General features: G+C 43.3%; 1 protein-coding gene across 1 annotated transcript in view; it reads right to left on the reverse strand.

Moving 5' to 3' along the window:
* Positions 1–25,266, reverse strand: part of chchd3a (coiled-coil-helix-coiled-coil-helix domain containing 3a) — a 334,738-nt gene that overhangs the window by 24,740 nt on the left and 284,732 nt on the right. The window contains exon 8 of the mRNA XM_070897189.1: positions 25,069–25,139. Coding sequence (XP_070753290.1) covers positions 25,069–25,139 — 71 coding nt within the window. The remainder of the gene's footprint in view (positions 1–25,068; positions 25,140–25,266) is intronic.

Here is a 25,266-nt window from a genome sequence, read left to right on the forward strand (position 1 = left end):
ATCCTCACAGATGCACAGACTAAGTAAGGAGGAGGTACCCCTGTTCACTGCGGAGTACTGGGCAGCTGTTCCCTTTATTCTTCTCAAGATGATATTGTGGACCATAAAAAAAAGGCTGACATTTTCTAACATCGTTTCTCTCGAGTTAACATAAATCACTTACCGCAGCAGTGAAGGAAAGAGAAGAGGAAATCTAATCTCCAGGACTCTGGTATTAGTATTTATAATGCTAAATAAATTAAATCATACAGGACGAAAATGGATTGCTTACAAAAAGCCCCCGAAAACCATTTGTCCTGCTAGTTTCTTAATAAGATTAGTAGGATTTACAGAACAGCACTAAGTGTTGCATTTAAGATGTAATGCTGTCTGCAGTTATTAATGCTGTGAGATACGATTTCACGACTGATACTGTCAATGGTGCAGACACCGTTTCACTTCCTGAGCAGAGAGAAAATGTTTAAAATAAGGGAGAGTGTTATTACAGCTTTCCCGATGCCTCGTGGATAAGAGTTCTGCCTGCTGTTGTATTGAGCCATATGGACTCCGGAAAATCACTGGTTGATCCCGGTTACATGCCGAGTTAGGTGATCTTAGCTGAGCAGTGGCTCAACAATTGGCCTCAGGGTTTGGGAGGGGGAAAAAGTCAGTCAGGGTTCTTGCTTCTCATCACCGACCTCCACTGCTGGAACGTGCTTGTATGTGGACGTCACGCAAGAACAGGATTGGCCTCAGCTCTGATGGCATCCCATGATCGTACAGACTATTGGCATTCAGTATCTAAGCACACACAATAAGAATACTCGCTTAGCTAGGTAAAAGCATCAGTGGAATTTTATATTGCACACCACAAGATAGTGGGTACAATATTCCGAGGCCCTATGACACTGACAGGACCTTTTATGCAGTGCACAGGTGGCTTATGGGAAAACTGTGGGTACACTGTCCACTATTTTCTGACCATTGATGCCAGTTGTTAAATAAATTGCAGGGCCAATGATTTTCCAGTAAGTTGCCCGCTGTTTGTCTCGCTGCGAGCTTTGAAATATTCTGTCCTGCATCTTCAGGAAAGGGAGGAAGGACAGCGGATAAAATGGAGATAGGAAAGAAAGATGATTCACTGACTTGACGTGCAGCATAATTTTTTTTTGAAGAGTGTGACTGCATCAGTCTGTAATGATTTACATTTTAAAGCAAACAATTAAGACAAGCTGCACAGCTAACCTATTATGTTTCATCTTCTGTATTTTTTCCTGCATTTGTAGAGAATTATAGAACAGTATTTATAAACTCTAATGAAACAAATGAGGCATCATAATCTAAACCTTCTAAGCACACTTCATTGAAGGCCACAAGTTCTGAAATAAGCTTACTGAAAACACTGACTCGAACAGAAGTGGGTGAAGCAGGGACAGTGGGCAACAGGAAATAGATGCGTAGTCAATCAGATTGTACACAAAATTAGCAGCAATTCTGCTGTACTCATTTTCAGGGCATCAGACAAATGCAGAAGATACACTGGTCAAAAAACTCCCTTTGCATGTTTCAGCACTGAAAGGAACCAAAGTAAATACATTTTGAAACTGATTAGCAGAGAATGTAATGCCTCTGTGTAAGAGACTAAGAGGGAGAAATTTGGTCGCACCTCTGTTGCGCCGTTAATCCAGGCGGAGAGGTACTTTTAGTGCCTTCCGCCCAGCAATTGGTCAGAATTGGTCAAAGAGCTGACAGGGGCGATAAATCAAGTCGTTGCACAGCAGAGCTGGGGAGGCGGTGGGGTGATAACCAAAGTTTGGTTGGTACATTTTGCAGGCCCATTGTGCACGTACGGAAGTCCGCAACAGATCCCGGGAAAAGCCGAGTCTTAAAGGCATGGCATAGTAATGCACCCATTAAAGTTTGCAAAATCACTTGTTTTCAACCTGTACTGTTATGTCTGTCTGCCGTTTCAAACTCTCAGCCTCATGCACCATGCTTTGTGAAAACAAAACTGTGACCTCCAAGGGAAATGTTTCCTCATTCCTCGATTTAAAAATTCTCATCCTTGTTTACAAATCACTCCATGGCCTTGCCTCTCCCTAGCTCTGTAATCTTTTTCAGTCTCACTACCCCATAAGATGTCTGCTCTCCTCAAGTTTTGGTCTCTTGAACATCCCTCATTATAACTGCTCAACCATCGGTCGACGGGCCTTCAGCTGCCTGGAACCTATGCTCTGGAACTCCCTCCCTAAACCTCTACGCCTCTCTACCTTGCTTTCCTCCTTTAATACGCTCCTTAAAACCAACCTCTTTAAATAAGCTTTTGGTCATCCGCCTTAATTTCTTCTGTGGCTCGATGTCAAATTTATCTGTTTGTCTGTAACACTGCTGTGAAGCGTCTTGGGACGTTTTATGATAAAGGCGCTATATAAATAAAAGTTATTATCCCTTTAAGTAGCCACCAGTTAACGACTCTGCAAGCCTGTACCGACTGTTTTTCCAGACGTTGTTATTGGCGGGTGCTCAATGAGGCGCACGCACCGAATTTAGCGACTGGGCGCAAGCATGCGCTTTGCACCAGGAATACGTCATGATCGGAGTGATCATCAGCAGCCAGGCGCTAGCAGTTTGCGCCTCCGGTGAGCCTTGAATGAATTTTCTGTCAAGGCGCTAAAAGCTACGCGCCCGGTCGCTAAGCTCAAACGCTCGCATTAACACCCCATCTGGCCACTAACTGAGGCTACAGACAACCGAAAATCCAACCCTATATATTTAAATGATGCAAGTTGAAAGCCAAGACCTTGTGGCTTCTTGAGAAGAACTGAAAGAAAAAGCAGAATATCTGTAAATCCATGGTCCTGCATCATTTCGCATTCAGGCTGAGGTGAGTCTCAGAAATATCAGCATGCATATGTTCAAGAGGTAATTAGATGTACTTGTAGAGATCAAAGGATTTGAAGGATGTGGTAAGAAGGCTGGTAGATGGATGTTACTACTTTTCGTTTTTATTCGAACTCTCGCTGATTTCGCAGTTTGTCTTCTAGAATTGTGATAGAAAGTAGGTGCAGGAGTAGGCCATTCGGCCTTTCGAGTTTGCAACACCATTCAAGATCATGGTTGATCATGCAACTTTAGTACCCCACTCCTGCTTTCCCTCCATACCCTTTGATCCCTTTAGCCATAAGGGCCACATCTAACTCCCTTTTGAATATATCTAATGAATTGGCTTCAACAACTTTCTGTGGTAGAGAATTCCACATGCTCACAATTCTCTGAGTGAAGAAATTTCTCCTCATCTTGGTCCTAAATGGCTTACCCCTTATCCTTAGACTGTGACCCCTGGTTCTGGACTTCCCCAACATTGAGAACATTCTTCCTGCATCTAACCTGTCGAATCCCATCAGAATTTTATATGTTTCTATGAGATTCTTGCTCAGTTTTCTAAAATCCAGTGAAAATAAGCCTAGTCAATCCAGTCTTTCTTCATATGTCAGTCCTGCCAACCCGAGAATCAATCTGGTGAACCTTCGCTGCACTCCCTCAATAGCAAGAATGTCCTTCCTCAGATTAGGAGACCAAAACTGCACACAATACTCAAGATGTGGTCTCACCAAGGCCCTGTACAACTGCAGTAAGATCTCCCTGCTCCTATACTCAAATCCCCTCGCTATGAAGGCCAGCATGGCATTTGCTTTCTTTACTGCCTGCTGTACCTGCATGCCTACCTTCAATGACTGATATACCACGACACCCAGGTCTCGTTGCACCTCCCCTTTTACTAATCTGTCACCATTCAGATAATCTGCCTTCCTGTTTTTGCCACTAAAGTGGATAACCTCACACTTATCCACATTATACTGCATCTGCCAAGCATTTGTCCATTCACCTAACCTATCCAAGTCCCCCTGCAGCCTCCAAGCATCCTCCTTGCAGCTCGTACTGCCACCCAGCTTAGTGTCATCTGCAAACTTGGAGATATTACATTCAATTCCTTCGTCTAAATCATTAATGTATATTGTAAATAGCTGGGGTCCCAGCACTGAACCCTGCGGCACCCCACTAATCACTGCCTGCCATTCTGAAAAGGACCCATTTATTCCCACTCTTGGCTTCCTGTCTGCCAACCAGTTCTCTATCCACGTCAATACATTACCCCCAATACCATGTGCCTTAATTTTGCACACTAATCCCTTGTGTGGGACTTTGTCATAGATATCTGATACAGGAGCGCAGCGAAGGTTCACCAGAATGATTCCCGGGATGGCAGGACTGACATATGAAAAGAGACTGGATCGACTGGGCCTTTATTCACTGGAGTCTAGAAAGATGAGAGGGGATCTCATAGAAACATATAAAATTCTGACGGGACTGGACAGGTTAGATGCAGGAAGAATGTTCCCGATGTTGGGGAAGTCCAGAACCAGGGGATATAGTCGAAGGATAAAGGGTAAGCCATTTAGTACTGAGATGAGGAGAAACTTCTTCACTCAGAGTTGTTAACCTGTGGAATTCCCTACCACAGAGAGTTGTTGATGCCAGTTCGTTGGATATATTCAAGAGTGAGTTAGATATGGCCCTTATGGCTAAAGGGATCAAGGGATATGGAGAGAAAGCAGGAAAGGGATACTGAGGTGAATGATCAGCCATGATCTTACTGAATGGCAGTGCAGGCTCGAAGGGCCGAATGGCCTACTCCTGCACCTATTTTCTATGTTTCTATACCTGAAGGATTAACAACTGCCCCACGTGCAGAATCTGCTTAATGGATTTAAAGTAGTCTTGTGCCAAAAGACCAAGCTCGCTTTGATTTTTAATCAAGTAGTACAAAAGGTTGATGCTCTAATTCACTGTCTCAGAGAGAGCCATCACTCTCTACTTAGCAAGTTCCTGCGTTGTTGCAGAAGAAGCAGAGCCAAGGGCAGGTGTTTTCCTGCAGGAACGGAGATGGGTGGGAAGGGGAAAGGTTGAATCATACGACACATCAGCCCAGGACTTATTTCAAGACTTCCTTACTACCAATTACAAGAGCAGTACTGAGGGACCTGGAGCATGCAGCAGGACATCACTTCATCCAAATAAGGAAACCTTAAGCAGAGAGAGGTCAATAAAAAAGTGGAAGAATTTAATTTAAAAAAAACCAGGACAAATGAATGGAACCATTCCTTATTGGACATGTACAGGAGTTAAATTATAGCGGCTTGTGGAATAATCAATGTCGTTTTAATGAATAGGGAGGGGCACAAGTGGCCCTAAAAGCAGGTGCATTTTAACTCTTTACTCAATGGACACAGAACATCACAGCAGTGACGGTTGTAATTTTACAAATGTGAACAGTCGGTACAATTCCTAAGATACCATGCACCATTCCTCCTCCCCCGCAACCCCCGCCAAAAGAATTAGAAATCACGAGTTATTTTCGTGGATGGCGAAAATCTTCAGTAGCAGTGTGATGGTCCATCTAAAGCAGGAGAGACCTTTAAAAATGCACCATGCACTAATGCGCAGCATGGAATAACAAGTCAGACATTTTTATTTTCTCTATGGTTAGCCAGCACTTCTTTGGGCTGTGAAAACTTCAGTAACTCAGAGTTCAGGTATCACACCACTTCGACTATCCGATTGTAGTAGGAGGGACGAATGTAGTCACCTATTCAATGAATTGAAACACAAATCAGCTTGCTGTTCTTAACATGCATTGACATTGCCATTTGAAATATCAGCCAGTTCTACATATCTATTTGTTAGCATGCTCACTGCTTGTCTCGCTCGCTCTCAATTCCAAATTGCTTCATCTACAGTTTAACAACACTTCAGAATTCTCCGTATCTGACTGAGGAACGCAGTATGGATGTGTGATGAACATTATTAGTATTAGTTGCAACCCTCTGCTCCAATTGCCTTCAATGAAAAATACTGGAGAGGCTCATTGTCGCAAGTATTTTCTTGCCATCTCTGAAGACACAGCAAATCAATGGGGAGTCCAGGAGGAAGATTATGACCATGATTATAGTTATTGCTTGATACTCTTATGGCTGTGGTGTGTAATGTTTGCGGCAGGCAACAACAGGGCTGGTATGATGACTTTACTGTGGAGCAGCCGCTTCATAAATCAATGCTAAAACCAATACACAAGCATGCTAATGCAGCCAGTGACAGTAAAAAGTTAACACTGAACCTTGGCTGTATCAATCTTCATAAACATGTCCATGAAATCACAACTAGTTCAACATTACAGCATGTCAGCCCCTAATGCACACAAAAGGACTGACCCTGGTGGCTTGATGAGGCTTTTTAAATGGTCTGTTAAATGGATGGCATTTTAACCGGCAGAGCGAGGAGGGGACGGATGCAAACAGGACTGCGTGCTCGAGCATTCTTTCAGCGCTGAGGACGAGAAGAAAGTCAAATGGGAGCTCGAATGAATTTAAATGCAAGTTTTCTAATGCTGCGGCTGCAGCAGCTGTGTACGCACAATGGTGTGTAATGAGGTTCTGATGATGTACTGGCATTCTGCTTTGATCGCTTCATCATCCGCAGTAGTCTGCTGGGGAAACCTGGGGCTGGTGGAATGACCTTGTCCCAAAGGATTTGCTAATGTTTCAACACCAACTATTAAGATACTTAGTGTTCGGCTCCCCTGTTTTGCGATGCATCTCACAGAGTGAGGTCAAGTCTGTTATCACGATAAAGGCCCTTTTTTCTTTTGTACTGCCCATTTACCATGTCTTGAAAGTCCTCGGGGGGAATCAAGAGATAGCTGATTTATGCAGGATTTTTTTATTATTTGTCACAACCCTAGCTTGCAAATGTATTGAATCTGATGTTGCCCTGACAAGTTCATTGGTTATAGCCAGAAACAAACACTCTACACTTAGCTGGATACGAGAAACAGAGTAATGCTATTTACTACAAATTTGACCAGAATGGCATCATGTCCAGGCTGTATTTTTTGCTCTCAAAGGATTACATTGCTATGTAAAAACTATTAAGGGATAACTCCAACTTATTAAGATTGAGAAAATGAAAGATGACTGTTTTGTGTGCGTCTTTGTTCAACAAAGACTTACCCCGGTCAGGAACTGCATGTAGCTATCTCACAAACTCGCAAGGAGATAGACTTGAACCACGCTTCTATTTGCGACGAAGAAATGCAAAATGTATTTCACATACACCTCCTCAAAGAAGGAAAAGAGGATGGCTTTCTATTTCATGTCCCTGAAACTTGCAAGTGGTGTGGCACCAGTTTCTAACATCAGCACAAACAAGCAAGTATGGCTCCCAGAAGGTAGTTATGTGTAAGTGAATTTCACAGTAGCAGTCCAATTTAAAGGTTTAAATGACAGCACGTGAATTACTTGAGCTGCATCCCAACCTTCTGGAGCAATTCGAAAAGTCAGCCCGCAATATAATCAGCAAATATTCTTATTACTTTATCAGATTGAGCAAATCACCCAGACAGTTCTGGCATCTGTATGCAGTCGTCCCAATAATAAACCACCAGGGCTGCTTGGGCAGGAGAAACTTGTGCCTCTTTATTGACGCCCCCAGTTTAAGTTGAAGCTCAAGCCTTTCTGTGGCCCCAGCAACAAGTCTGTGTTACACCTGCCTTCAAATGCTCTAATACCCAATTTCAAAAATAAACAGTAAACTTCGAATGGTTGAGGTTTATCACTTGAACCACTCACTGCCATCAATCTTTATATTTACTGAATTTCATGAAAGTCTGATGCTGAAAGTTACTTTACCTGCTGGTACCACTTAACCTCCTGTTGTCATATTTCTTGCGCCAACTTTTCCCACCCATTATAAATTCCCATGTAAACCTGTCCCGCTATAATCACACCCCTCCTGCTCGTGATAATGGTTTAGTGTCTGTCTTTCAACTATTTTTTTTAAACATTACCCAGCACACCTGCAGGCCATGCTGCAACTGTCTGACCTCCCATCTATTGAAAATATATGTCAATTAAGGCATTTTCTTTTTAATTAACTTCTGCAATCATTGATTTAAAAGGGGAAAATAACATGGTGCTCATGGCCCTTTAAATATGGCAGGGAATGCTCCTGCTTTAATGGTTCTAACAACCTGTTTGATGCGGCTGGTTAAAAAAGAAAGTGCAGCATTCCCTACTTCATGCACTAACTGAAACCTCCAAGTCTGATTAATCTTACGTGCCTTACAAAGAATTACATTTTTTAACTATTCCTTTGTGTAAACTGCAAGTCATTTGGGCTCAACACTTGTCAAAGAAATTTTGACAGATTGTATGCACCCGGCGAGGCCGCAATTTTTGGCCCAATGTTTCATCAACCACTCTTCTATATTGCCCCCACAAATAACATTAATATAACATAAAATAAACACATGCAGGTATTTCTGCAAAACAATTACAAAACTTCACAGTACACCTATCCATCAGAGCTCACGATATCTTTGTCTCCATGAGCCTCCCCTTTCTTAGCTCTGTCCCTGGAGCTCCTATTCTTCTCAGCATTCACTGCTGCACTAGCTCTGCGGCCCAACATGGTGATTTTATCTTCTTTCTTTTGAGTCTCTCTTACCCTTGTGAGCTTCCCCCGCTGTTTCTTCTTCTTCGGCAATCACTTGGAGCTTCCACACTAAAAATGAGTTCTCAGGTGACTGATGTGTCCGAATCGGGACAAAAGACTCTGTCACAGGTGGGGCAGATGGTGGTTGAGGTAATGTTGGTTGGGGTGCTTGGGTTGTCAGCCGCTCCTTCCGCTTGCTCCTGGTGAAGAGACTCGAGGTGTTCAGCACCTTCCCGGATTCTTCTCTTCCACTTTGAGCAGTCTTTGGCCAAGGATTCCCAAGTGTCGGTGGGGATGTTGCACTTTTTCCAAGGATGCCTTGAGGGTTGTCCTTGAAGCATTTCCTCTGCCCACCTGGGGCTCGTTTGCCGTGTCGGAGCTCAGAGTAGAGCGCTGGTTTTGGGAGTCTTGTATCGGACACGCGGACGATGTGGCCCGTCCATCGGAACTGATCCGAGTGTTGTCAATGCTTCGATGCTGAGGATGTTGGCCTGTGCGAGAACACCGACGTTGGTGCGCCTATCCCGCCAATGGATTTGCAGGATCTTGCGGAGGCAGCGTAGGTGGTACTTCTCCAGTGCTTTGATGTGCCTGCTGTATATAGTCCATGCATCTGAAGCATATTGGAGGGCGGGTATCACTACTGCTCTGTAGACCATGAGCTTGGTGCTGGGTTTGAGGTCCTGGTCTTCAAACACTCTCTTCCTCAGGCGACTGAAGGCTGCGCTGGTACACTGAAGGCGATCGGTGTTGGATCTCGTCATCGACCAGAGTTGACAGTAGGCTCCTGAGGTATGGAAAATGGTCCACGTTGTCCAAGGCCTCATCGTGGATTTTGATAATCAGGGGGACAGTACTGTGTTGCAGGGCAGGTTGGTACAGGACCGTTGTCTTATGGATGTTTAGTGTTAGGCCCATGCTCTTGTACGCTATGGTGAAGGTATTGACGACGGTTTGGAGTTCGGCCTCCGAGTGCGCGCAGACGCAAGCATCATCTGCATACTGTAATTCAATGACAGAGGATGGGACGACCTTGGATCTGGTCTGGAGACGACAGAGGTTGAACAGTTTCCTGTTTATTCTGAGGATTTGCTCCACTCCAGCAGGGAGCTTACTGCGGGTGAGATGGAGCACTGCAGCAAGGAAGATCAAGAAGAGCGTTGGTACGATGACACAGCTTTGCTTAACCCCGGTCCGTACATGAATTGGATCTGTTGGCCAGGATCACGCCTTGCATGTCATCGTGAAGCAGGCGGATGATGACAAACATTTGAGGGCAGCCGAATTTGAAGACGACGCTCCCTCATGGTTGACAGTGTCGAAGGCCTTTGTGAGGTCAAAGTAGGCCAATGTACAGAGGTCGGTGTTGTTCCCTGCATTTCTCTTGAATTTGATGCGTGGTAAAGATCATGACTTTTGTGCCCCTAGGTGGGTGGAATCTGCATTACAACTCTGGGAGGAACTCTTCAGCCACAGGGAGAAGGCAACTGAGGAGGATTCTTTCGATGACTTTACCTGTGGTAGACAGCAGGGAAACTGCTTTGTAATTATTGTAATCGGACTTGTCCCCTTTCTTGAAGATGGTCACGATTATGGCATCTGAGATCCCATCTTGCTCTTCTCCTTCCAAACAACAGAAATGAGTTCATGTATTCGCGCCAATAGTGCTTCTCCGCCATGTGCTTTGGTGGGGATTCCATCTGCTCCTGAGGCCTTGTTGTTCTTCAGTTGTCGGATGGCCTTTTCAACCTCATGTCGGGCTGGGGTTGTACTGAGGTGGTGGCAGGTAGCATGCTGCGGGATGGGGTCGAGTACACTCACATTGAAGACAGAGTCTCGATTAAGGAGATCTTTGAAGTGCTCCTTCCAGTGGGCACTGACTACCTCTCTGTCCTTAATGAGTACTTATCCATTCGTGGCCCCCAGTGGGGTAGGACCTTGGGCCGCAGGTGGTCTTGACTACGTTGCCATGTAGGAGTTCCGGGCACTTGGAATTCCTACACGGCAAGTGAGCCCCAGGTGGGCAGAGGAGGCGTTTGAAGGACACCCTCAAAGCCTCCTTGATAAAGTGCAACATCGCCACTTGCACTTGGGAGTCCCTGGCCAAAGACCGCCCTAAGTGGGAGGGAGGGGGCATCCGAGAGGGCGCTGAGCACCTCGAGTTTCGTCGCCAAGTGCATGCAAAAAATAGGTGCGGGCGGTGGAAGGATCGTGCGGCAAACCAGACTCCCCACCCATCCTTTCCTGCGAGAGAGACTATAATTCCCGTATTGGACTGTTCAGTCATCTGAGAACTCACTTTTGGAGTGGAAGTAAGTCTTCCTCGATTTCGAGGGACTGCCCATGATGATGACTGCGTTGAAGAATCCACGCACATCGTGGTTGTTGGTTAGTTGCTGGATCTCCTGTGCTTTCTCCACTCACCATCTGTTCTTTCGGCCGCGAGTTTTTTGTTGGATCTCGGCCTTCAGACATCTGTAGAGCTGGTTTCTTGCTCTCGAGTTGTCTTGCTGTTTCCAATTCAAGAATGCCTTGCGCTTGTGGCTTATTAGCTTCTGGACGTTCTCGTTGAACCAGTCTTGCAGTTTCCTGGTTGAGTGACCGAGCGTCTCTTCACAGGTGCGAATTATGGAGGCCTTGAGGGCAGACCAGGCGCTGTGGACACTCTCTGTCTCTGGGTCACTGGAAGTCGTCAGGTTGGTAGTGAGGTGCTGGCGGAATAGCGCTTTCTTAGCAGGGTCTTTGAGTGCTCCAGCGTTGATTTTCCTGTGGCATCGTTTCTGTTGCTGCCACTGTTAGCTGTTCTGGGGCTACATTGATGGACATCACTGAGTGGATTAGGTGGTGGTCTGTCCAGCAGTCGTCAGCTCCTGTCATGGCACAGATGATGCGCATGTCCTTGCGGACTCTCACTCGAAAGGTGACGTAGTCTAGCGGATGCCAGTGCTTGGATCGAAGACTTGTACTTGTCTCTCTGACGAAACAAGGTGTTGGTTATGACAAGACCATGTTCCAAGCATTTCATCAGGAGGAGGGTACCATTCGAGTTGGTTTTTCCTACCCCGTCTCTGCCGATCACACCTCCCCAGCGGTTTGTATCCTTTCCAACTCTGGCGTTAAAGTCGCCAAGGAGGATCAGCTTGTCGCCCACTGGGACTCGGAACAGGGATTCTGGAGTAGAATTCTGAGACTGGGGATGAAAGGATTTTGACCAGCTGCGTTCTGCGTATGTGCCACCTGGTGGCCGGGAATGGTGCCAGACAAGGGGTGGTGCCGGATAAGGGAGTCCCGGATAAGAGAGGTTCAAACCTGTATACCATTCGAAACCTTGCGTCCTGAGCATCACCCACCAGCAGTTCAGCTATATCGACTGAGTGTTGAGTGCAATTGAAACTTACTTTGCTACTCCCTGTACGGAAACTGCCATAACCTCCGCCTCCATAAAGTCGATAATTTACAATGAGTAAATCTCCTGTGGCACTGCTCATAGCAAGTCAGATGATAGGCTGCTTTACAAGGACAGGTAGTTATGCACAATGCATTGTGCTGCCGTTGTGGTGTGGCTATTCTCAGTTAAGGCCATAATCTTAATTGATAAGTAAGCCAAGCCTCAGTTCAATTGTTTTGTGAGGGAACTGTGAAAAATGGGAAAAGCTTGTTAGTTTCAGACTCCAGGTCATACATATCCAGAATAGAGTGATAGTTTTCCTTGTAAAAAAGATTGTTTTGCACCTGTTGCAGTGGTATATCTGAACATAGGAACAATTACAAAAAATTATTTGTTCATGGGATGTGGGTGTCGCTGTGGGCATTTATTGCCCATCCTGAATTGCCCTTGAGGTGGTGGTGATGAGCCACCTTTTTAAACTGCTGCAATCCGTGTGGTGAAGGTACTCCCACAGTGCTGGCTTTGTTGTAGCAGTTTGGTGCAACTGAGTGGCTTGCTGGGCCATTTCAGAGGGCAGTTAAGAGTCAACCACATTGTTGTGGGTCTGGAGTCACATGTCGGCCAGACCGGGTAAGGACGGCAGATTTCCTTCCCCAAAAGGGAATTAGTGAACGAGTTGGGTTTTTCCGACAATCCGGTAGTTTCATGGTCATCATTACTGATGCTAGCTTTTAAAAAAAAAATTCTAGATTTATTTAATTAACTGAATTTAAATTCCCCCAGCTACCATGGTGGGATTTGAACTTATGCCTCCGGATTATTAGTCCAGTAACATAACCACTATGCCACTAGATCATGGCTCATCTGTACCTTCACTCCATCTACCTGCCTTGGTTCCATAACCCTCAATACCCTTGCCAAACAGAAATTTAACAGTATGATGGATAAAATGCATGGTAGATGCACGATCGATGCCAAATAATTATCCCTTTAAAGTTGCATTAATCACTGATGGTTGCAATGGCCCATTTCTTTGATGTGGAGGCATTCCAACGCAGTTGAAGTTTGAAAGCAGGCATGGGCGTGACAACGGGCTTCAGAAAATTTACAATCTATTGCCCGAAGGTGCACTGAATCACCTGACTCTTAACAATTCAGAAATAACCCGTGTGAAATGCACAGCAAGAAAACACAGGTTAACGTTTTGAGCCAAACCCGTGGGAGCAAATGCTAACCTACCTTGTATTTTTCAGATGCTGGTGATGCTGTTGTGTATTTACAACACCGACTATTTCTATTTCTCATTTTAAGCAATCATACTTTTTCATTTATCGCCACTATCAGTTTATTTTTCCCTCAAGTGGATTACAAGATGATTTACAGTTGCACCTTTAATAATAAAAAGAATAAACTGAAAATGCTGGAAGATGAAATTAAAAACACAAAATGTTGAAAATACACAACAGATCCATCGGCATCTCAAGAAAAAAACAAGGTTAATGATCCAATAAGGAATTCAGGAGAAACTTCTTTACCCAGGGAGTGGTTAGAATGTGGAACTCGCTACCACAGGGAGTAGTTGAGGTGAATAGCGGAGGTGGATTTAAGGGAATTTAGATAAACACACAAGGGAGACAGGAATAGAAGGATATGCTGATAGAGTTAGATGAAGTAGGGTGGGAGGAGGCTCGTGTGGAGCATAAACACAGATCAGTTGGGCCAAATAGCCTGTTTCTGTGCCGTAAATTCGATGCAACACTGGGAGATTTGGATGTGTTATGATCGAGGCTCCACATGAGCTACTAATTTTTGTTTCTCTCTCTCTGCAGCTGCTGTTCAACAGATGCAGCACTTTCTGCTTTTATCAGTAATAATTTTAAAAATTAACCCAGTATTTAATGAAAGAGTAGTTACTTTGTCCATTTTAACTCTGTAATCAGGGAATCATAGAATTTTACAGCACGGAAGGAGGCCATTTCGGCCCTTCATGTCCGTGCCGGCTAACAAAGAGGCTATCCAGCCGAATCCCACTTTCCAGCTCTTGGTCTGTAACCCTGCAGGTTATGGCACTTCAAGTGCACCTCCAAGTACTTGTAAAATGTGGTGATGGTTTCTGCCTCGACCACCCTTTCAGGCAATGAGTTCCAGACTCTCAGCATCCTCTGGGTGAAAACATTTCCCCTCAAATGCCCTCTAAACCTCCTACCAATTACTTTAAATCTATGCCCTCTGGTTGTTGACGCCTCTGCTAAGGGAAACAGGTCCTTCCTGTCCACTCTATCTCAGCCCCTCATAATTTTATACACCTCAATAAGGTCTCCACTCAGCTTCCTCTGTTCCAAAGAAAACAAACCCAGCCTATCTAATCTTTCCTCAAAGCTAAAATCATCCAGGCAACATCCTCGTAAATCTCCTCTGCACCCTCTCCAGTGCAATCACATATTTCCTGCAATGTAGAGCCCAGAACTGCACGCAGTACTCTCGCTGTGGCCTAACTAGTGTTTTACATAGTTCAAGCAGAACCTCCCTATTCTTGTATTCTATGCCTCAGCTAATAAAGGCAAGTAAAGCCTTCTTAACCACCTTATCTACCTGTCCTGCACATGCACTCCAAGGTCACTTTGTTCCTCGACACTTCTCAGTGTCCTACCATTTAATGTGTATTCCCTTGCCCTGTTAGCCCTTCCCAAATGCGTTACCTCACACTTCTCTGGATTGAATTCCATTTGTCACTGTTGTGCCCCCCTTGACAGCTTCCTGCAATCTACAGCTTTCTTCTTTATTATCAACCACAGCCAATTTTTATATCATCTGCAAACTTCTTAATCATACCCCCCTACATTTAAGTCTGAATCTTTAATATATCCCACAAAAAGCAAGGGACCTAGTGCTGAGCCCTGCAGAACCCCACAGGAAATAGCCTTCCAGTCACAAAAACACCCATTAAATGATTAGTATTTTCAGACAAACTATAGCCCTATAACTTCCCCAGCCCTATATAACTATAGGGGGCGGGGGCGATGTGTCCATTACGGTGCCACCATGAGGCCTGGGCCATTTTAACTCTGGATGCAAACGTAGTGGGTAATGACGACTGCCATTTTACCACACTGTGCCCGCCGTACAGGAGATTGGAATTCTGAAATACAAATATATATTTCTCTCCAAGATTGAAGAGCACTATGCACTAAGAATCAGAGATTTTGTAGATTTGTCTCCAAGTCCTGTGTTACAAATGTATAGACGTATCGCAGTTCCATGGATACCATAGTAAAGCTGCATCTTCTGAAAGATTCATGAAGACAGTGTGTTCAAACAAATTACTATTAAAAACACAAAAAGATTGGGATGGTTTCAGGTTCAGTCTCTCCTCTGGTAGCAGCTTGGGCACTATGAGTGGCTTCAGTGTTTCTGGGCCAAGGAAATGGAAAATATTTCACTTCCCACTCCTGGTCATTATGTGATGATTCCTACTAGAACCTGCATGTATGTGGACGGGACCAGACTTTGCACGCTCCACCCCATCCAAGAGAAAGGGCTTGCCAACCACTTACTCTCTTCAAACACACAGTAATATATCATTATTCTTGGAATGTAGAATTACAGTCTGTCCTTAAATACAAACTTGTTAACATTTTGGATTCAATAACTACCAGGGTGTGGTGTTGGAAGGGTGCATACCCAGCAAAAAGTCAGAGTAAAAGGTAAAAAAAATTGCTCAGACTAAATTACTTCATCATTTGAACATATGATGCATCCCTCACAAATTGCGTTAATCCCCCGATGGAAGCAATGATTAAATAAAGCTTGGTGCAACATCTAATTTGATGGGTGGTGGGAACGTTTAAAAAAAAATAAAGGCATCAGTCGCATAATTGCATTAAATAGGCTCTTCTGAAATGCAATCATCAGGATGTTGCTAAGCTCTAGGGTGCTACGAAACCTCTAAATCTGCCTTCCTTTCTAATAGTAGCCATTTTGCCAATTACACAAGAAAGAGATCAAGAACCTTGAATCTAATCAGTCACTAACAGCTGAAACCATCACCCAAGGCTTGCCTGCCTTCCTTCTGCAGTATCACGTTTTATTGTACACTCTGTGTAAACTTTTCATTCCATTTAGGAAATATGACTATTTTAATCTAATGTCTTTGCTTTTAATCTAACTATGGGGAATTTAATCTGTGCATTACTGTTGCAGTATGTCAAAATAGTATCTTAATGTTTATGTTCAGAGAGAGAAAAGCAGAAATTGTTTGTTTACCATATCCTGGCTGAAACCAATTAACCCTTTAAAGAATGGGAAATGCAGAGACGATACAGCGGAGCAGTCAGGCATGGTGGGATAACTCACTCATCTCGCCCTCTGCTGAATTACCAATCTGAGGAGGTGCTAATTGGAAGTCCAGGTACAGGGAGGCTTGCAACACTGCCTCTGGGTGGTTACTAACAACGCCAAAACCCGGAAAGCAGGTGGCCTTCCCTGGCCCGTGGCTACAAGCTGCAAAGGGGGCCTATCGAAGAGAACTTACAAAAGCAAGAAGCAGAGATAGTAGCAGTAAAAGAAATATGCTTTTAAAGAAAGATAAGTATAATAAATTGCTTGAAAAACCAAACTATATTCTGACAACAATGCAGGGCGCATGTATCGCAGTCATTCTTCTCAGGAAAAAATCCAATTTGGGACTTGGTCAATGGGCCAGCTGGTTAAAGGAGTGATGAGGAGAGATTGAGTTCCTGAGATTTAATCTTTGGTCTGTGCAGAGTATGCGAATCTCAAAAAGGACTGTGTTGGATGGTACAACTGGAGAGGATTTCTGTTCCTGAGCACTGCCTCGCCAGCGCTATGGGACATAGAGAATGTTGGCTGAGAATGGAAACAGGTTCAACTGTGGTGCTCCCATAGTTTAATAGCCTGTTGACACTTGCTGTCTAAAGTCACACACGAAGAACGGCAACTTATTTGGAATACTGGAAAGCTGCCGGTCGATGCCTGTGGAACTGTACCCAGCAGGGAGTCAATGCCTTCAGATGAGTTGAGCGAAAAGCCCCATCCCACAATATAGTTATCTGACTATTTCATCAGAATCACTTTTTTAAAACCCTGGGACCCTCGACTTAAGTGTGCAAACAACTTTCACGCTACTACAAAACAGCACAGAATCCATTCAATGAATCACACAGTCACTTAATACCTTGTCTTTGACTACTGTACCACTTCATGAATTATCCCACAAGATTAGTGTTCACAAAAGCAGCTGAAGCAAATTAAAAAAAAATACAAACTTGGACAAAAACAAAAATAAAATTACATAGAAAGTGTCAGTAAAATATGCAGGGATACCAGGGAGTGCTTTCAATGCTGTAATGTAACCTCATGGGGCGGACAGTCATTATGAGGAGCTTTCATTTAGTTTGTGCAGTTTATGACGTAATTCACTGCCTTACAATGAGTCCCAGGTATCCATTATTCTTCATCTACTGCTTAATGCTGCTGCAGTTTGGGCAATGCTGCTAATTATAATACACCTTCGCACTCCATCATTCACAGCGTATGAAACACATCGCACTTGACTATTTTATTCCCCTATAAAATAGAGCAATAAAGTGCAGGAAATGAAATCACGATGGCCTGTATGCAATAATTGCCCTCTCAGGATTCGAATTCTGGGATCCAGCACACTTTGTATCTACTCATAGATTTGATGGGCTTTCTTCTTCATTAAGTTTGCTGCTGAAAGCTGTGGCATCTCACTGCAATAGTGCACGGGGTCATTTTTAAAAACCAATCCAGATTTCCTATTGATTCCAGCTCATTTTTAAATAACTCATTGATAAATAGCATGTTATATATGCATCAAATGTTAATAAAAGACCCAAATAAAGGCCGTAGAGTATACATTACTTTTCAGAGAAATTCGTCCAAACCCTTGAACAAAAAAATTGAATAGCTAGAAAAATGATTATCCTTTTATTCAATTGGTGTTGACTGTGTTTTAAAACATAAAACAGTCATTGCTGACATCAGGGGCATTGGCTTAGCAGTACTACAAAGTTAAATTAATTTATTTTTAGTTAGCTGGGTATCTGACACATGCAGAATGCCATCACCATATTTAAGAACCTCCAATTCCTAATCTGAGGAAGGACATTCTTGCTTACTGAGGGAGTGCAGCGAAGGTTCAACCAGACTGATTCCCGGGATGGCAGGATTGGCATATGAAGACATAGTGGATCGACTACGCTTATATTCACTGGAATTTGGAAGAATGAGAGGGGTCTCGTGGAAGCATATAAAATCCTGAGAAATCCACACTGCTTGCTCAATACATAGAAACATAGAAAATAGGTGCAGGAGCAGGCCATTCGGCCCTTCGAGTCTGCACCACCATTCAATATGATCATGGCTGATCATGCAACTTCAGTACCTCACTCCTGCCTTCTCTCCATACCCCCGATTCCCTTAGCCGTAAGGGCCACATCTAACTCCCTTTTGAATCTATCCAATGAACTGGACTCAACAACTTTCTGTGGTAGCGAATTCCACAGGTTCACAATTCTCTGGATGAAAAAGTTTCTCCTCAACTCGGTCCTATATGGCTTACCCTTTATCCTTAGACTGTGACCCCTGGTTTTGGACTTCCCCAACATCGGGAACATTCATCCTGTATCTAACCTGTCCAATCCCTTCAGAATTTTATATGCTTCTATGAGATCCCCTCTCATTCTTCCAAACTCCAGTGAATATAAGCCGAGTCGATCCAGTGTCTTTCTTGATATATCAGTCCTGCCATCCCGGGAATCAGTCTGGTGAACCTTCGCTGCACTCCCTCAATAAGCAAGAATGTCCTTCCTCAGATTAGGAGACCAAAACTGCACACAATACCTCAAGGTGTGGTCTCACCAAGGCCCTGTACAACTGCAGTAAGACCTCCCTGCTCCTATACTCAAATCCCCTCGCTATGAAGGCCAACATGCCATTTTACTTTCTTAACTGTCTGTTGTATCTGCATGCCTACTTTCAATGACTGATGTACCATGACACCCAGGTCTCGTTGCACCTCCGCTTTTACTAATCTGTCACCATTCAGATAATAATCTGCCTTCCTGTTTTTGCCACCAAAATGGATAACCTCACACTTATCCACATTATACTGCATCTGCCATGCATTTGCCCACTCACCTAAACTGCCCAAATCACCCTGCAGCCTCTTGGCATTCTCCTCACAGCTCACACTGCCACCCAGCTTAGTGTCATCTGCAAACTTGGAGATATTACATTCAATTCCTTTGTCTACATCATTAATATACAGTGTAAATAGCTGGGGTCCCAGCACTGAACCTTACGGTAACCCCACAAGTTACTGCCTGCCATTCTGAAAAGGACCCGTTTATTCCCACTTGATGGGCCCAAGTTTCCACATGATTTACTCCTGATTTTTAGGAGCAACTGGTGGAGAACGGAGTATCTTAGAAATCGCAATTCTCCACATTTAAGTTTTCTGCAGTTCTAGTCAGGTAGAACAGTTTCACTTTTGAACAGAATTTTTTTTTCAAAAGGGGCCGTGTCCGGCCACTGACGCCTGATTTGAAAGTTTCCACAGTGAAAACGTACTCCAAACTAACTTAGAATGGAGCAAGTGAAGATTTTTGAAGGCCTGAAAAAACCTCGTCTACACATTAAAAAAATCAGGCGCAGGTTACAAATTAGGTGTCGGGAACGAGGTGGGGGGCGGGGGGGGGGGGGGAGAAGGGAAGTCATTAAATTCGACAATAAATCCTTAGTTATACTGATACAAATATTATACAAATAATTCCAACCGGAATAAAAATTTATAAGCAAAGAAAAGATTAAATAAACCATGTTCCTACCTGTGTGAAAGTGCTTCAGGCTGGGAGAATGCTGCAGGAAGCCTCACAAGTTGAGGCAGCCGTTCCCGGGGGGGGGGGGTGGGGCAGGGGAAACGCAGTGAGGGCCCGACCGACCGACGGCAGCAGCCGTTCCCGCGGGGGGGGGGGGAGGCAGTGAGAAGGCTGCAGGAAGCCTCAGAAGTTGACGCAGCCATTCCCGAGGCCCCCCTGCCGTCGGTCGGGCCCGTCGGGAAAAGGCTGCCTCAACTTCTGAGGCTTCCTGCAGCCTTTTCACTGCTGCAAGAAGCCTCAGTGCTGATCATGGAAGGGCAGTGGGCTTTTATTAAAAAATGATAAAAAAAATGAACAGCTGCAAAGAACTACAAAAATGGCCGAGTGCCAATGTTTTCTTCACACTGCGTGCGCGAACGCTCCAACGCGCACGCGCAGGGTTGCCGGCACGACAAAAACTCATTTAAATGGTACCCGCCCCCTCCCACTTACAAAATCGGTGCGAGTGGTAGGCTCCGCCCCCTGCACGCCGCGCCAGGCAGACATGGAGCTTCAAGGCGCTCGAGAATACCGCGGTTTTTTTTTAGGCGCCGTTTTAGGGGCGAAAAACGGGCGCCCAGCTCGGAGGGGCGCCTGTTTTGACGCGTGTGGAAACTTGGGGCCTTTGCTTCCTGTCTGCCAACCAATTCTCTATCCACGTCAATACATTACCTCCAATTCCAGGTGCCGTAATTTTGGACACTAATCTCTTGTGTGGGACCTTGTCAAAAGCCTTTTGAAAGTCCAAATCCACTGGTTCTCCCTTATCCACTCTACTAGTTACACCCTGAAAAAATGCTAGAAGATTTGTCAATGAAGAATGGAGTGCAATGAAGACAAGATGTCTGCGCCAATGTTCCCCCCCCAAAGATGTGTGGCCACGCATTAATCGTGAGGTCCCGTGCAGGCTGCTGTCGCTGGAAGAGATACCACACATGCGCAGCAAATTTAAAGGGACCACGAATGAAAAAAAAGTAAGAAGGAACTTTGGTCTGCATGCCTAGCTCTGGATGAAAATTCAGGTTCTAAAATGGCCTTAATGACTGTTTGAAAGCCCAGTCCTTCAGATAATTTCCTCAATATTCACAGTGTAAACCAGAATTTTTAAAAAACTGTTGGAAAAATAGAAAATCAGGTTTTAAATATCAAGCTAATGCTTTTCAATCATTTGACTTCATGGGTACTGCATTTTTAGCATGGAGAACCCTAGTTGAAATAATATCTGGATTTAGCCAGATAATGTAAACTATACGCCCCTCGACAGTCACCATCATTTTGTTACTATTTGATTTAAAAAAAGAAGAGGAATTGGATGATTACATGGAAGCAATGAATCGGAAATTGAAAGCAATATGCTAATACAACATTAAACAAAAGTTCTCCAGTCATTTACAATATTTAAATGCTGAGTTCCATTAATAACTTGAATTTTCAACTTCTGTATTGTATTCGGAAAAAAATGAGACAGCTGGGGCTATGCACCTTTAACCTATAAATATTTAGTTGATCTCTTGTGACATTATTCAGGGACAACATCATTTATAAAATGGAATTGAACGGGCCTCAGCAGTTGATGCTTCTGACTGGGTTTGCTCACAATTGGACTCTCTGACTTGACTTGGCTCAGAACGTCAAACGAGTTAAAAATGTTACTTACAACTTAAATTTGCAATTGAGTACAGTTATTTTAACTTACATAAATTGTTAGCACATAGGGAGTTAGATGTATTCAAGTGGTTGAATTTATTCAAACTTGCAGTTTCAGCTTTTGGTGTGGACTATAATGGCTGCCATCTGTGCTTGTTGTGCAATATGAATCTTGGATCTGATTGATAATGCCGGGTAATTAGCAAGGGATGCAAAGAGAATAAGTACGAATGCTATACTCCTGCAGATACAAAACTTTTAGTACAGGTAGTATAGTATAGATAATGCCTATCCATCTTATATTTCTCTAATCAAACAAAAATTTCTGGAAATTAAGAAATTTATCAACATAAATAGTGTCTTTTTGTTTTAGAAAGCATTTCCAAAGAGAAGACTAAACAAAGGAAAAATGTAAGATTGTGAGCATCAGGAAAGAAAGAAGACTTGCATTTATATAGTGCCTTTCACGACCACCAGACATCTCAAAGCGCTTTACAGCCAATGAAGCACTTTTTGGAGTGTAGTCACTGTTGTGAGAAACGTGGCAGCCAACTTGCTCACAGCAAGCTCCCACAAACAGCAATGCAATAATGACCAGATAATCTGTTTTAGTGATGTTGATTGAGGGATAAATATTGGCCAGGTCACAGGACGTGTGGGATCTTTCCCTCCCATAACCCAATGGTGCTGGAACAAAAGAAAATAAAAGGAAGAAAAATATTTCATTCTTCAGTGTAATCTCGTAAATGCAGAAGTAATCAGCAATCAAAACCCTTTTCTGTTGTCATCCGAACATATATAAATATTCCTTCCTTACCTATGAACTGCTACTCACTAACTTATCTGGAGGACACATCTGGCTTTCAGATGAATGCTTCCTGCTAAATTTCCTGATATTTATAGGTGTCCATGAAATACTTTCTGATTAGTTGTCCACTCTCCATGTTCTACCGTCTAAATTAACCTTTATTTTGGGGATCTGTAACAGCCATGTCTAAAAAAAAATCTGAAAAGAAAATATAAGAAAAAGCAAAAAACTGCAGATGCTGGATATCTGAAACAGAAAGTGCTGGAAGCACTCAGGTCAGGGAGCATTTGTGGAGAGAATAGTGTGAACTCTTCAAAAATATTTGCCTCTTCTTCTGGTCCTTCCACACCAGGAATCAGTACTCAGCTCAGGCACTACACACTCTCTTTGCTACATAGAAATGGCATTTAAGCATGTGCAGAATCGGGTACAATCTCCTTGTTACTCTGTAACTACCAACTATTACACTGCAGATTTCTGCAATTAAAATAGGAATTTGGCATAAATGGAAAACTGTACCAAGCAATCCAGGGCCCAGTGCATTCAATACACAAATGGAAGGTATAACCTCTTCACAAATCAATTTCATACAATGCTGTCGAAATTTACAACATTTGAAAGAGAATCAAAAATCATTCAGTATATGTGTTTATTCTACATAGCTGCCCTGTCTAATCAAACATTCAATCCCTACAATCCTCTCCTGTACACTGTCCATTTTATACAGCTGTCACCCGAGTAAGACTGTCCTTCACATGTTGCCATTTTTATAAAAATCGCTAGGATTGCCTGAGGAAACCCTGGCAGATAACAAATGTCAAAATTCTTAATGGTGCTTTCATTATTCAAAGAGTTACAACTGTGTATATAATCTCATAAAACACAAGCCTGATTGGTACTAAGTAAGATGGATTTACATTAAGGGGTCAGGTTCAGATAGTCGGTCCAGACAGCTAATTGACCCTTTACCCTTTATAATGGAAATGTTTTTATGTGCATGAGAATGACCCAGTTGGATTGTGGAGGTCTGACTTCCTATGAGATTAACGTGCACATTCTAGCCAGTTATGATTTATTTTACTTCAAATCCTGTCAGTGTGGTTGTGCTTAATGATTAAGTCCAGTTCTCTGAATACAAGGCACAACCCAATTTTTATGCAAACAGGGCATCAACATAATATGTATTGCACAATATTATTCATTCATGTGTAGGAAAAAGACGGTCACACCGCTACCGGTTGTGCAGTTGGGAAATTTTCTTTCCTATCTTGTTCCTCCAAAGCTCCAAATACACTGCCCTACATGTTCTTTTTACTCCCTATGCACTCATTGTGTTAAAAACAAGATCCATGGCACTGTCTCATGCTCGAACTCACTCTTTCCCAGGATCTCAAAGATGTGGACCTCCGCACCTTCTTCAGTCTTTCCTCCTTCTTCCAATCCACAAGCTTTTAAAACCCAACTGCTACTTGATTTAACTCATCTTCTCTCCTATATTTTTCAATCTTGGACATGTCCTGCACTATGGGCCTTGGTTCTTCATCTAGATGTATATAAATGATAGACATAACATTTTAACAAATAAACTCAGTACCAGATACTTGTTAAATCAATAACTCAATCTTGGGATCATGTTGACGTTCACAAACCACTTCAGTTTTGCTCTCACAAATCAAGACATCATTAGGATCATTTGATTGAATTACTGGCCTGTACCACTCCCAACCCACCATTTACTGTGTCCACATACATTTCTATGTTCTTTTTTCTCCCTTTCAGCAGATATTAACAAGAAAGAGATGCACCGTGGTTGCTTCATTCCCTTGCTTCATCCTGCATCTATTTGATGTATTTAAGGAGAAGCAAGGTATAAACACATGAACAAAGGAATGGAAGGATATGATACTGGGTTGAGATGAAAGAGGGTGGAAGGAGGCTCGTGTGGAGAATAAACACCGGCATGGACCAGTTGGGCTGAATGGCCTGATCCTGTGTTGTACATTCTATGTCATATCTTTTCATGTGTTATAAAATAAGTTAAATAGAAAAGCTACCAGAGTAGACAATGCATAAACCATCAATGGAAATTGAGCTCTCGGAGAAGGAACACACAGCAGTTTTAATCAAATCCCCAGTTTTGGTTTTACTCACTCAGAATATTGTTACAGTAACATCAGGACAGCTGAACTATGATGCTCGCTTACTTTGATAAACTAGTCCAGGATTTTTAGAAGAAAAATGAATGCTCGATGTCTGAAATTAAAGCAGAAATTGCTGGAAATACACAGTGCGTCAGCCAGGATGGGAAAGACAAATGACAGGTTAACTTCTCGGGTGGGACTGTTCAGTGGAACTCATTCACAATGGCCAGGAACGTGTCTCTCACACGGATCAGTTCCATTCGAATCTTTCTCTTTCAGATGCTGACTGATCTGCTATGCGTTTCAGAATTTTCTGCTTTAATCTCAAAATTCTACGGATCGTTTTTCCAAAATCATCATTTGGAGAAAGAAATGAAATGGCAGGATGCTGTGCAAGTTCTACCTCATTACCTCCCCCATAGTTCGACAGCACGAGTAGTGAATCTCAGCAGCAGTGCACGAACCCGTGCAGCTAACTGAGCTGCTTCATTTCAGATGAAAATAATCAATATAATGAGAAATGATACAAGTATCATGATGATTGCTGGATGAACTGGAGTGTACACACAACATTTAAATGCACCATTAAATTTATTTTGTTTAAAAAAAAAAAGAAGAGACTCTTTAAAAAAACAAACTAATATTAGATCTTACTTGAACTTGGACTCCACTTCACTAACTGCCTTCTGGTATTGTTCAGTGGTCAGTTTGTAGAACTGGGCACTCTGTGGGGAGGGAAAAAAAACACAGTAAGAAAACAAAATTTATATCGAGGTGCAATCCGGTTTCCCTCCCACCCCCACCACCTCGGCAAGTAGCAGTCATAGGATGCAAATGATTGTCAGACACCAG

This window comes from Pristiophorus japonicus, chromosome 13 (genome assembly GCF_044704955.1).
Source record: "Pristiophorus japonicus isolate sPriJap1 chromosome 13, sPriJap1.hap1, whole genome shotgun sequence".
Lineage (NCBI taxonomy): Eukaryota > Metazoa > Chordata > Chondrichthyes > Pristiophoridae > Pristiophorus > Pristiophorus japonicus.